Here is a 13,443-nt window from a genome sequence, read left to right as displayed (position 1 = left end):
GTGTGTATAAAAATATAAAATGAGATGGTAGAAATTTGCAACATAGGTCACCATGTTAGTATATGCATATATAATATAAAATGGGTTTATTCAATCTCGTTAGCAGTATCTAGATTTCAAAGCAGTTTTAACATTTTATTTTAATCATACCATATCTTAATTTCAGTTACTGTGATGATACAGTAATTATGTAAATCAAGCCCCATACCTGAAATTTTTTTTCTTTATACAGGAAAATTAAGCTGTTTATAAATGTCAACAAATGATATGATGCATCACATTAAACAATATAATATTAAAATATGTAATATAAAGAAAATGTTAGGAAATGGTCATGGCTACTATGACAAAAATCAGGAAGATTTTATTTTCAATGTAGTGACAAAACAAAAATTATACTATTTTCAGTCCATAAAAAGAAATGTACTTGCTCTTCACAGTGGCATGGATTTATTACATGAATAGTTTCACTAAAAGTTCAAATACGACCAACATACAAACCATGAAACATTAAATTAGTTTACAATGCATTGGTTCTGTGTTATTAAATATGCCAATCTATTCTCATGTATATTTAATCTAACTTGAATAACAGCATAAAACTTTGTGTTAGTTGTCTGCGTTGACATAATCTGGCTCCTCTGTTAGAAAGATAAAGGTAAATGTGAGTGTTAGTGTATCATCATCCATCAACAACAGGATTATCATTAAATAACATGTAACATTACCATCGTCGTCTATTTTGCTGTGTTCCAGGAATTCTGCGTTTTCATAATCGTAACTGTCTGTTACCACATGGGTAGGAAGAACATTTTTTGGTTTCAGATAAAATACACAACAATCACAACACATTGTGTAGTTTGTGTGTGTATATATATATATATATATTTAAAACAAAGTTATAATACTTACCTGAGTCATGTTGGATATGTTGCGTTCGGAAAATGTTTGCATAGTCACCAGTGTCTATAGATACATATACGTAGTTGCATATGCTAGTGTTTGTAGAAGTAGTCCACACAAAAATGATTTTACCAGTGGCAACTAAAATTAGCAACTGAAAACCGTCGTCCTATTAAGTGATACCTAAACATTTTTGGTAGGCAGACTCGATCTTCACACAACCTGAAAGTTTGTAATGCAGTCTGCAGTTACAACAGAACGTGTGTGTTAATCTTCATCTAACTTACAGGTGCCGTGGTTTCTCATGACATTTCACTCAACAGCACAAGGGCAACATGAACACTTCCTTTCTTCTCTCATTTACATACAATCAATATACAAGAGTGGTGAAGAGAGAATAAACCACTACTGTTCTGATGTTCTTACTCACCATCATCCAAAGCACTTTTTTGCTGTGGCGAATTTGCTATGGGGTGTCTAAAAGCAAATCAAGGTATGAATAAAGTTAGTTGGCTATTCAAGAATAAAGACTAGATGTATAGTTTAGCCAGATAATAAACGTATACAATGGCAATCCTTAGCCAAAAAAAAAGTCAATGAGGTAAGACAGCTTTGGTATCTAAAGTTGCTTAGTGTTTAATTGGGGCTACGAGGTTAATGTACTGAGCATGTAAGTAAGCAGTTTAGCTCTGAGCAAACCACACACCAAAACTGTAACACATTCACCTCAAACTGTGTCAAGTTCAGTAAATCAAGCATAAGTTCATATGGTTTATGACACTGTGTTACTGCTATCCGAAAAAGAAAAGGTGATGGAACTAATACACACACGTTGCGGCCATCTTGAAGCCAAACGTCATACTTGTGCCAAAATGGCTTACTTGTACACTGTATAACACACACTTTCCTTATAGTAGTACGCATTATTGTATGAATGGATGTAAAAATTATTAGGTATTAATTACTACACATTATCTTCAGAAGTAACATTGTTTCTTTGTTTTCACAATTACTGCCACCCAAAATATACTTACTTTTTGTGATTGAAACAAAAAATTAATGAAAAGTGTATAGCCAACTAATTAAATCTTTAGCATTCATTTTTGAAATAAGGTAGCAACACAAATATACTCATTTGGTAATTAGCATAGCCAGCTAATTTTCATGTCTGTAGCGAGCATTAAGCTGTTACAGGCAAATAAAAAATGGAGATTTTATTTAAAAACAATGGATGAAAATATTAGCCAATTCCTAGTGAACTAATATTTATTTAATAATTAATATATACAGTATATTCATCAATTTATTCCAGAATTTGTTTTATTAATACAGTAAGAAATTCACATACAAGAATAAACACAGAACAAACACACACACAGTACAAGTCAAACATTTGGACACATTCATAGGTTTTTCTGTATTTTGTGTTTTCTACATTGTAGAACAATACTGAATATATCAAAACTATGAAATAACACGTGGAACATGTATGGAATTATGCAGTAAACAAAAAAGTGTCAAAAAATATGTTTCATATTTTAGATTCTTCAAAGTAGCTACTGTTTACCTTGATGACACTTTGTACACTATTTTCATTATCTTAACCAGCTTCATGAGGTCGTCACTTGGAATGCTTTCCAGTTAACAGGTATGTCTCATCAAAAGTTACTTAGTGGACAAGTTTCTTGCCTTCTTAATGTGTTTGAGATCAAACAGTAAATAACAAATAATAAAAATACAGTAAATAGCCCTATTACACAACTGTAGTAATCTATATTGTGTCAAGAAGTGCTCAACTAAGTAAAGGGAAACAACAGCCATTATGACTTTAAGACATGAAGTGTATTTTAATTAATAAAAATCAAGAAAAACCATTGAATTAGAAGGAGTGTCCAAACATTTGACTGGTACTGTGCGCACGCCCACACTGCCTGGCCAAAAAAGTCATCATTTGGCTTTAAATAGACAAATACTTAAGAGCATTTGATTGGATAATTACTGCAGTGATTAATATGTTTCAGTTGGCATCAATTCTTTAACCCTAATTGATGCAGTGAGTAGCTTCTCATTTCTTAAACAAGCATATCGGAAGAAGGATCTCATGGTCATGGAAAAGATGTTACTGTGTTTCAGAAGGGTTAAATTTTTGGCCTGCATTAAGCAAACAACTAACAACTAAAAGTGATTGGTGAAGTCACTGCCATTGGGTAAAACCTGGAAGGATAGTGGTGAATCATCAAGTTCACAGAAGAAATGTGGTCAGAAAAAAAATCTTGACTGATCATGATCAGAGATCACTTAAATGCTTGGTGAAGCTGAATCTCATCTCATCTCATTATCTCTAGCCGCTTTATCCTGTCCTACAGGGTCGCAGGCAAGCCGGAGCCTATCCCAGCTGACTACGGGCAAAAGGCGGGGTACACCCTGGACAAGTCGCCAGGTCATCACAGGGCTGACACACAGACAACCATTCACACTCACATTCACACCTACGGTCAATTTAGAGTCACCAGTTAACCTAACCTGCATGTCTTTGGACTGTGGGGGAAACCGGAGCACCCGGAGGAAACCCACGCGGACACGGGGAGAACATGCAAACTCCACACAGAAAGGCCCTCGCCGGCCACGGGGCTCGAACCCGGACCTTCTTGCTGTGAGGCGACAGCGCTAACCACTACACCACCGTGCCGCCCTGGTGAAGCTGAATAGTAAAAAAAAAAAAAATATATATATATATATATATATATATATATATATATATATATATATATATATATATATATATATATATATATGTTTAAGAGCATGTCCATATGCACAATGTGATGAGAACTCACAGGATTGGGACTAAACAGTTGAGTGGCCATAAGAAAACAACTTGTTAGTGAGTCTACTCAGAGAGATGGGTGTGTCAGGGTTAGAAGGAAAGTGCATGAAACAATGAGATGCATCATGCATAGTGGCCACTATACAAGCCTCTGGAGGCAGTGTTATGATCTGTGGTTGCTTCAGTCGGTCAGGTTGAGGCTCAAAAATGTTATGTGGCAATAAAATGAAGTCAGTTAATGTACTGAATGACCAAATTATCACATCAATGGATTTTTTTCCTCCCCTGATGGCAGAGGCATAAAATTAGGGCTCAAAATGTGAAATAGTGGTTCAGGAAGCATGAGGAATCATTTTCACACATGAATTGGCCACCATAGAGACCTTAACCCTTGCAGTGTTCCAAACTTTATTTTTTCATTTTGTATGAAGTAATCTCATTGTAACGCAAAGCTCTGCTCGAGCTCTGAACCATTCTTACACTTGATGTCATTATTGAACACTGACAACCTATTTATATTTACTCATTTTTCTTTTATAGATTGTGTAAAAGCCTTTTTTCCAAAACCAGGTACATAGTGGCTTCACAACCTCCACAACTTTCCATTCACCAGCTCAGCACTTTAACCACTGGCCTAAAACTGCCCCCAATTTCCTCTGATACCAAAAAAAGTTAATCACTTACACATAGGTGGGTTCCACACAAACTTCTGTTAAAGGGGGATATAAAGGAAAGAGAGATTTAGGGTGCAATTATTTATTACATGAGTAAATACTGAGAAAGCTTATAGCTGGAATATAAACCTACCCTTTGGAATATTCTGGTAACTGCTCCCCGTGTCCTGGGGAGCTGCTGGAAAACAAGCCAAGAAATATAGTGTGACTGCTGATCATTTCTGACTGTACAAAATCAAATTTGTCCTTGTACTTACAGTTCAGCTGGCTGTTAGATGTGTCTGCAAGATTTCTGTCAAAATGAAATGTTGTATGTTAGTAGAGTGATTTCGTTAATATGTGGATTAGTAAGCAATAAATGTGACAGTGTTCACAGTACATTACCCTGAGCTCGAACATGGAGTTGTGCCCATCTGGTTAGTTTTCGTCACTGTCAATGAAAAACACATCACACACACATCACATCACATTATCTCTAGCCGCTTTATCCTTCTACAGGGTCGCAGGCAAGCTGGAGCCTATCCCAGCTGACTACGGGCGAAAGGCGGGGTACACCCTGGACAAGTCGCCAGGTCATCACAGGGCTGACACATAGACACAGACAACCATTCACACTCACATTCACACCTACGGTCAATTTAGAGTCACCAGTTAACCTAACCTGCATGTCTTTGGACTGTGGGGGAAACCGGAGCACCCGGAGGAAACCCACGCGGACACGGGGAGAACATGCAAACTCCGCACAGAAAGGCCCTCGCCGGCCCCGGGGCTCGAACCCAGGACCTTCTTGCTGTGAGGCGACAGCGCTAACCACTGCACCACCGTGCCGCCCGAAAAACACATCATTTAAGTTATATGTAAATGAACATTCAACCCACTTTACACTTGGGTTTATCAAATGTTTCCATGAAAGACAATTCAGTGTCAAACCAAATGCTGCTCTGTATAACTCTATGTATCTCGCTCGTAAATGTCAAGATGAATAATACAGTTTAAGAGAAGAGGGGCAAATAACACATCACAGCTTTAAAGAAATTAAAAACTTTTCTTGACAATATTTTTACAGATGTTTACGATATCAGGCCGGCTATAAGCAATAGAATGATTACCAGCAGCCACTACAGTTTCATTCATATCCATGTTCTTAATTTATTATTTGGCTTGATGTTCATGCTTCATAGTTATTCACACTGTAGATTTAATGAACTAAATCTCAGTTACTCAGACAGCGTCTTGACATTAAAGACGCTTTACAAAGTATGCTGCATTTCTGAAGAGAACTTTTACCACTCAATAAAATCAGACATGATATCGAATTATATCAAATGCTTTAAAATCACTGGTTCAGTCGAAGACTTGTATCTTTAAATGGATAAAACTTTCACCATGTTGAACTAAATTCCTACAGATACAATTTTCTTTTTTTAAATGTGAATAAAGACTAAATCTGAATCCGTTCATTCATTCATTCATTTATTTATTTATCTGACATTTCACAGGCGGCACGGTGGTGTAGTGGTTAGCACTGTCGCCTCACAGCAAGAAGGTTCTGGGTTTGAGCCCAGTGGCCAATGGGAGCCTTTCTGTGTGGAGTTTGCATGTTCTCCCCATGTCTGTGTGGGTTTCCTCCGGGTGCTCTGGTTTCCCCCAAAGACATTCAGGTTAGGTTGATTGGTGGCTCTAAATTGACCATAGGTGTGAATGCGAGTGTGACTGGTTGTTTGTCTCTATGTGTCAGCCCTGCGATGACCTGGCGACTTGTCCAGGGTGTACCCCACCTCTTGCCCATAGTCAGCTGGGATAGGCTCCAGCTTGCCTGCAACCCTGCACAGGATAAGTGGCTACAGATAATGGATGGATGGACATTTCACACTGTTTTTAAGTAAAATCAGTCACACTGGTCACAAAAATGGCACATTACATAAAACTGGGAAACATCCCCAATAACCAATAAAAAGTGAGACTACAGAGCCAGGAATAAAAAATAAACTGCTTTTCACCTGTTTTTGACCTTGTCACAGCAAACCTGCTCCCCTCTCGGTGACTGGGCAAGGCCAAAATAAAACAATATAAAAACTTAATCCTGCCCCATCATTTACGCATAGATCATTAAATGGAAAAAAATAATTTCTAATTTATAAATTACTTATTTAAGGTTATAATCATAAAAGCACTATAAAAATCATCTCAGACAACTTACAATACATGTGGAATATAGAGTTGGCTATTCTCCTGTACAATCTCTGCAAAAGAATATATATAAAGGATATTACACGGTGGCGCGAAGATATGAAGTTTATCTTCGAGCAGTGAATATATTTCATGAGCGAGTGAAGTGAACGAGTGAAAATATTTTCAACATGAGAAGGTAAACTTTATACACTACCGTTCAAAAGTTTGGGGTCACTTTGAAATGTCCTTATTTTTGAAAGAAAAGCACTGTTCTTTTCAATGAAGATCACTTTAAACTAATCAGAAATCCACTCTATACATTGCTAATGTGCTAAATGACTATTCTAGCTGCAAATGTCTGGTTTTTGGTGCAATATCTCCATAGGTGTATAGAGGCCCATTTCCAGCAACTCTCACTCCAGTGTTCTAATGGTACAATGTGTTTGCTCATTGCCTCAGAAGGCTAATGGATGATTAGAAAACCCTTGTACAATCATGTTAGCACAGCTGAAAACAGTTGAGCTCTTTAGAGAAGCTATAAAACTGACCTTCCTTTGAGCAGATTGAGTTTCTGGAGCATCACATTTGTGGGGTCGATTAAATGCTCAAAATGGCCAGAAAAATGTCTTGACTATATTTTCTATTCATTTTACAACTTATGGTGGGAAATAAAAGTGTGACTTTTCATGGAAAACACAAAATTGTCTGGGTGACCCCAAACTTTTGAACGGTAGTGTATCTTCGCATCACTGTATAATGTTCTTTATATTATATGGACACAGCTACAAAAAAATGTGCAAGTTTATCAAAAGAACTTTAATTTTGAACCTGTTCACCATTTTGACAACGCACATCTCATCAGCGGGAAAACACTGGGAGTGATGTCATCGGAGTGAAATATCAGGAATTATTCTATCCACATTCACTGGATATGAGCAATCGCGCACTCTGATTGGTTACTCTACTACTAGGATATCAGCTCATATACCACGAGTAGAGAAAAACAAAATGGCAGAGCGTGTTGTTGAACCAACCAAGGATGAAATAAAAAACTCTACTCAAAAATACCCCCCCAAAAAAAAAAAATATGGAATGAAAGTATTTGATAGTAAGAAAGTATCTTTTTAATTCTTCAAAAATTATGATCGCATTTTTCACAAATTGCTCCTGTCATTTCGACAGTTTGTTTCCATTCTAAGCGGAAATTATTTTGTCGGACGTTTTGTATAAAGTTTTTAATTCATCGAATTCGCAAAAAATAAAAATAAAAATGCTCTGTTTCTCAAAATCCAGTGAATGTGGATAGAATAAAACAGTTATTCCACTCAATCTCATTGTACACGGCTTATAGCCAACTCGGTGCTGCGTGCCTCATTGACTATCAGCTCATGTATGACTCGATTTCGTGGAATAGCTGTTCAATATGTCACTCAGATCTATGATCTATTTCGTATAAAAAATGTGAGTTTTTCAACATGAAAAGATAAACTTCATATCTTCAAGCCAATGTGTGATTTTCTTTTTATTATATAGACACATTCACAAACAACAAGTACCCAAATTTATCAAAACAATTAATCGATTTCCTCACAAGTGAACATATTAGAAAATGTGTTACTCAATGTCCTGGATGTAGTTCGGGTGAAAAATACGAGTGGCGTTTTCCCAGTAAAACACTTGTGTGTGTGTGTCACCATGGAGACATGAAAAGATTGTGTGCATGTGTTTGTGTGTGTGTGTGTGTGTGTGTGCGCACTCACTGGATTTCTTTCTACAGCATATACACAGAGCACAGATGAAGCTCATGGTGGAGACAGACAGGAAGGCGAGGACAGCACCTTGCTGGCTTGTGACCTCAATCATAACTTGAAAGTAAAGACATAGCTGATTGATTATTTTACTGAATGAATGGGTTTTCATCCCATCGGAAGATAATATGATGTTTTATAGTAAATTTGCCGTCACAGCACAGCCACAAAAATATATGGCAATAATACTACAATAACAAGGCCTACTCAAGTACATAAGAATACCAAAAGTAAAGCAGTGGTGTTTAGCAAATCATTTAACAGGCCTTTTTGATGTATTTATTAGACATACACTACCAATCAAAACTTTTTTCTTCTAAATTAAACAAGTACAGAATTGCACATGTAATAAGTAAGGCATAAAACATGACAGAGCGTGATATTATCGGAAAATAATCAACACCAGGGTGGTGTGATGCAGTTGCTGTTTCCACCCAGAAGTTGATAATTTTTCCAATAACAATAAATCCTGGAACATCTACAAAACAAATTTTCCTGTCAATGTATTTTTAACACATTTCCTGTTATCGCTTCTGTTATCATGTAAACAGTCATTCACTCAATAGCCTATTTTTTTCCTGTCTTGAAGTTATAAGCCTAAATAAAATACTGCTTGTCATGTTACTAAGAAACCAGAAAACACAAAGCCCTCTGCTCTCAAGACTTTCCCATGGAGGAAAACTTTTTAAAAGCGCTGACACTGGAGACTCCTTCTATAAATGTTAAATAAATATCTTCTTCCAGAAAGCTTCACCATACCAACAATTAAGCATTTTTCTTTGGTAAATAACAACAATTTTAAAAAAATCTCTGTGTTATTAGGATTAGATTATATAGAGTGTCTGGTATACAAGTCCCTGTGAAAGAGTTGTTACAACAGAAACGATAATGAATTAGAGCGAGCGCATTAATAAGGCCTTGTTGTCCGAGCCACTGTTATTGAAAAATGAATCAATACTTTCTGACCAAACAGATTTCAGATTGGAGAATTCAGCAGTGCTGTAGGAATCATTTTAAACAGAAGTTCCATCAAAGACCTAAATATTTGTATTTAAGGTCTTTGCTCACTCCCATTAAATGAGTGCTTTATTCAAGGGAGCTGCATTTGGACGGTAAACCCATTAAGCCTGTTGATAAAAGATCAGAGACAGTATTTTGTATGTGCCATAGTCTATGTACCTGTCTAATGAATAGATAATAATGAGCTTTTTCAATAAAATCACACTTACTTCTCAGTTTTTTTGTGCAATTTCCACATTTTCACCTTCGAACATAATATGAGCCCATTGCTTATCATATAAAATATCAGACAGACTGAGCCTTACCTTCAGCTAAAATGTTGGGGAAATGTAATCAACAGAGGCTTATTGGACATCTAGACATAAAAGTAATATACAATAACCATGCTAGTTGCTAGTTTAATTCCTCTTATGCCCTCATTTTGTTTGTTTTCCTGTAAACTACGAGCAACCATATGATGCACGTGAAATAATCACTCAAGTATTGAGTTCTGTTTTATAATAGGATATGCAGGACACCGTTACTTTTGCTTTCTTCTGATATTAGTAATCACCATCTAGTTCTGTTCATCCTTTACAAGTGTCTTCCTCATGTTATACACTGACGTAACTGATTAAACACTGTATTATGTGATTTCTTTGTTTTTCCTTGTTAATCACCTTTCATTATTTATTAGTTTAACAAGATTTAAGTTACCTTAAACGTGCCAGTGTGCGCCGTGTTGCACTTGCGTACAGTCTCTGTCTCAAAACTGATAAAAAAAAAAAAAGTACAGGGCGATAAATGCTGTTTCCTGTTTCAAACTGAACCTCACCACATCCGTGTGTTCATATACCGGACACCGGTTAGGAGACCACCACAAAGCTTGTGTGCTGACACATCTGCTGCTACCAGGGTTTTTGTTTGTTTTTTTTCCTTTGTAGGTCGATAAAGAATTTAACACATTTTATAATCCTGTAATTATATTCCAAATGATATACTATATTGGATTTTATAAGAAAGCCTGCCAAGACTGATGAAATGTCTACATTTGAGGTTCCTCAAAGTCATTAACTTTCTGAAAGGGTTTCATTTTGAACCCTCTCCGATATGTACACACTGCTGTAGGGTTCTACAAAGAACCTTTAAATAGTTTAGGTGATCAGTTAGGGTACCAACTTGAATCTTTTTTTTTTCTTTGAACGTATTTATGTTCTTACAAAACATGCTATAATACTTGTTCAACTGAAAATCGTACAGTAAATAAAAGAAGCAAAATAAAAAAAATGATAATACAGGGTGTTTCAAAAAATTTGATATTATTTGAGATGTAAATATCCCAGAATGATATAAAAAAAAATTTAATTGGAAACACCATGTATATTCACTATGGCATTTATACGTTTAACATGTATCCAAAAATCAAGAACAAAGTTAAACATAATTTAAATAATAAATAAGTAGTCATGTCAGTGCACTGTTCTTTATTTTTTATTTATTGTTAACTAATTTATTTTTTTAGGAAAGGACACTTCGGCATCTTTGTAAACCATTCAATAACTGGAGAGATATTTTTCACTGAAAGACCCACTTCATCCTGAAATTAAGAATGTATCCTTATTGTATGTTGAACATGTACAGCCCCGATTCCAAAAAAGTTGGGACAAAGTACAAATTGTAAATAAAAACGGAATGCAATGATGTGGAAGTTTCAAAATTCCATATTTTATTCAGAATAGAACATAGATGACATATCAAATGTTTAAACTGAGAAAATGTATCATTTAAAGAGAAAAATTAGGTGATTTTAAATTTCATGACAAAAACACATCTCAAAAAAGTTGGGACAAGGCCATGTTTACCACTGTGAGACATCCCCTTTTCTCTTTACTGTATTATGTCTGTAAACGTCTGGGGACTGAGGAGACAAGTTGCTCAAGTTTAGGGATAGGAATGTTAACCTATTCTTGTCTAATGTAGGATTCTAGTTGCTCAACTGTCTTAGGTCTTTTTTGTCGTAGCTTCCGTTTTATGATGCGCCAAATGTTTTCTGTGGGTGAAAGATCTGGACTGCAGGCTGGCCAGTTCAGTACCCGGACCCTTCTTCTACGCAGCCATGATACTGTAATTGATGCAGTATGTGGTTTGGCATCGTCATGTTGGAAAATGCAAGGTCTTCCCTGAAAGAGACGTCGTCTGGATGGGAGCATATGTTGCTCTAGAACCTGGATATACCTTTCAGCATTGATGGTGTCTTTCCAGATATGTAAGCTGCCCATGCCACACGCACTAATGCAACCCCATACCATCAGAGATGGAGGCTTCTGAACTGAGCGCTGATAACAACTTGGGTCATCCTTCTCCTCTTTAGTCCGAATGACACGGCGTCCCTGATTTCCATAAAGAACTTCAAATTTTGATTCGTCTGACCACAGAACAGTTTTCCACTTTGCCACAGTCCATTTTAAATGAGCCTTGGCCCAGAGAAGACATCTGCGCTTCTGGATCATGTTTAGATACGGCGGCTTCTTTGAACTATAGAGTTTTAGCTGGCAACGGCGGATGGCACGGTGTATTGTGTTCACAGATAATGTTCTCTGGAAATATTCCTGAGCCCATTTTTTGTGATTTACAATACAGAACATGCCTGTATGTGATGCAGTGCCGTCTAAGGGCCCGAAGATCCATACTTGCACCCAGTATGGTTTTCTGGCCTTGACCCTTACGCACAGAGATTCTTCCAGATTCTCTGAATCTTTTGATGATATTATGCACTGTAGATGATGATATGTTCAAACTCTTTGCAATTTTACACTGTCGAACTCCTTTCTGATATTGCTCCACTATTTGTCAGCGCAGAATTAGGGGGATTGGTGATCCTCTTCCCATCTTTACTTCTGAGAGCCGCTGCCACTCCAAGATGCTCTTTTTATACCCGGTCATGTTAATGACCTATTGCCAATTGACCTAATGAGTTGCAATTTGGTCCTCCAGCTGTTCCTTTTTTGTACCTTTAACTTTTCCAGCCTCTTATTGCCCCTGTCCCAACTTTTTTGAGATGTGTTGCTGTCATGAAATTTCAAATGAGCCAATATTTGGCATGAAATTTCAAAATGTCTCACTTTCGACATTTGATATGTTGTCTATGTTCTATTGTGAATACAATATCAGTTTTTGAGATTTGTAAATTATTGCATTCCGTTTTTATTTACAATTTGTACTTCGTCCCAACTTTTTTGGAATCAGGGTTGTAAAATATGATTTTTTTTAGTAGTGTAAACCTAATAGCGTCATGTATGCAATAACTTGTAGTAGATATCATCTCAGTGCTCTCTAAAAACAGCACTCATAATTGTATATCACAATTAACTGTGAATCTGATAAGTGCAAAGATACTGTATGAATTATGAACAGAAACAGAAGACACTCCTCGAAGTCTTGAGCAATGCGTTTCCCTTAAGCTTGGTTGCGATAACTGTTATATATGACACTGCTGCATGTGACAGTGTGTTTAATAACATCTAGATCTGGTTTTTGAGAGAAACTTCAACAACTTTTCTGATGGTGGAAAAATGTATATGCATGCTTTGACCACACACAGATATGTACTGTAAGAGTGTGACTCTGTAGGGTTTAAGGGGGTCAGTCTGCTTTCTGCTGATGAGACAGATTCAGTGGTTATGTTAGTAGCATTACATCAAGGCATCTGTCAGAAATCAGATAAAAACTGAAAGCCTGCACTGTTACATGCAAAGATGTGTATATGGTAAATTTATTTTAGGCCTTGATAACCCCCTTAACGTCCAACTGCTCAGCACGACATTCTTTAAAAAAAAAATCCTCATTCTTAAAAATCTAAGCTTCATCAGTGGCTTCTACTTGAAAGTGAAGACGTTTTAAGGCTTCAGGACTTTTTTCACATCAGAGTCTGTGCATGGATTGGATTCAGTCTCACTTCAAAGCCACTTTTGATAAAAGCACTTGACAAATGAAAAAAAAAAGTCTATGTTCATGTTTCAGCTCATCTCACATCAATTTAAAAAAGATATACATTACATCA

The 13,443-nt window shown here is 36.5% G+C and overlaps 1 protein-coding gene across 3 annotated transcripts; it reads right to left on the bottom strand.

Moving 5' to 3' along the window:
- Positions 1 to 433: 433 nt before the first annotated feature.
- si:dkey-183i3.6 (LAT2 domain-containing protein) lies at positions 434 to 10,171 on the bottom strand. Of its 3 annotated transcripts, none has more exons than XM_060936168.1 (12): positions 10,101 to 10,171; positions 8,337 to 8,441; positions 6,605 to 6,647; positions 6,405 to 6,448; positions 4,789 to 4,834; positions 4,662 to 4,696; positions 4,538 to 4,582; positions 4,415 to 4,439; positions 1,334 to 1,380; positions 913 to 966; positions 729 to 785; positions 434 to 641 (listed from the first exon to the last, which is right to left on the bottom strand). In XM_060936168.1, exons 2-12 carry the CDS (start codon positions 8,437 to 8,439, stop codon positions 610 to 612), a joined length of 531 nt encoding a protein of 176 aa, XP_060792151.1. In that variant the 5' UTR covers positions 8,440 to 8,441; positions 10,101 to 10,171; the 3' UTR covers positions 434 to 609. The 3 variants fall into 3 exon arrangements, with proteins under 3 accessions (XP_060792151.1, XP_060792152.1, XP_060792153.1); XM_060936169.1 differs by having other exon boundaries at positions 4,538 to 4,579; XM_060936170.1 differs by lacking the exons at positions 6,405 to 6,448; positions 6,605 to 6,647.
- Positions 10,172 to 13,443: the final 3,272 nt, after the last annotated feature.

Source organism: Neoarius graeffei, chromosome 12 (assembly GCF_027579695.1).
Source record: "Neoarius graeffei isolate fNeoGra1 chromosome 12, fNeoGra1.pri, whole genome shotgun sequence".
Lineage (NCBI taxonomy): Eukaryota > Metazoa > Chordata > Actinopteri > Siluriformes > Ariidae > Neoarius > Neoarius graeffei.
The sequence above is the reverse complement of the archived record's forward strand: the minus strand, read 5'-3'. Positions and strand labels throughout refer to the sequence as shown.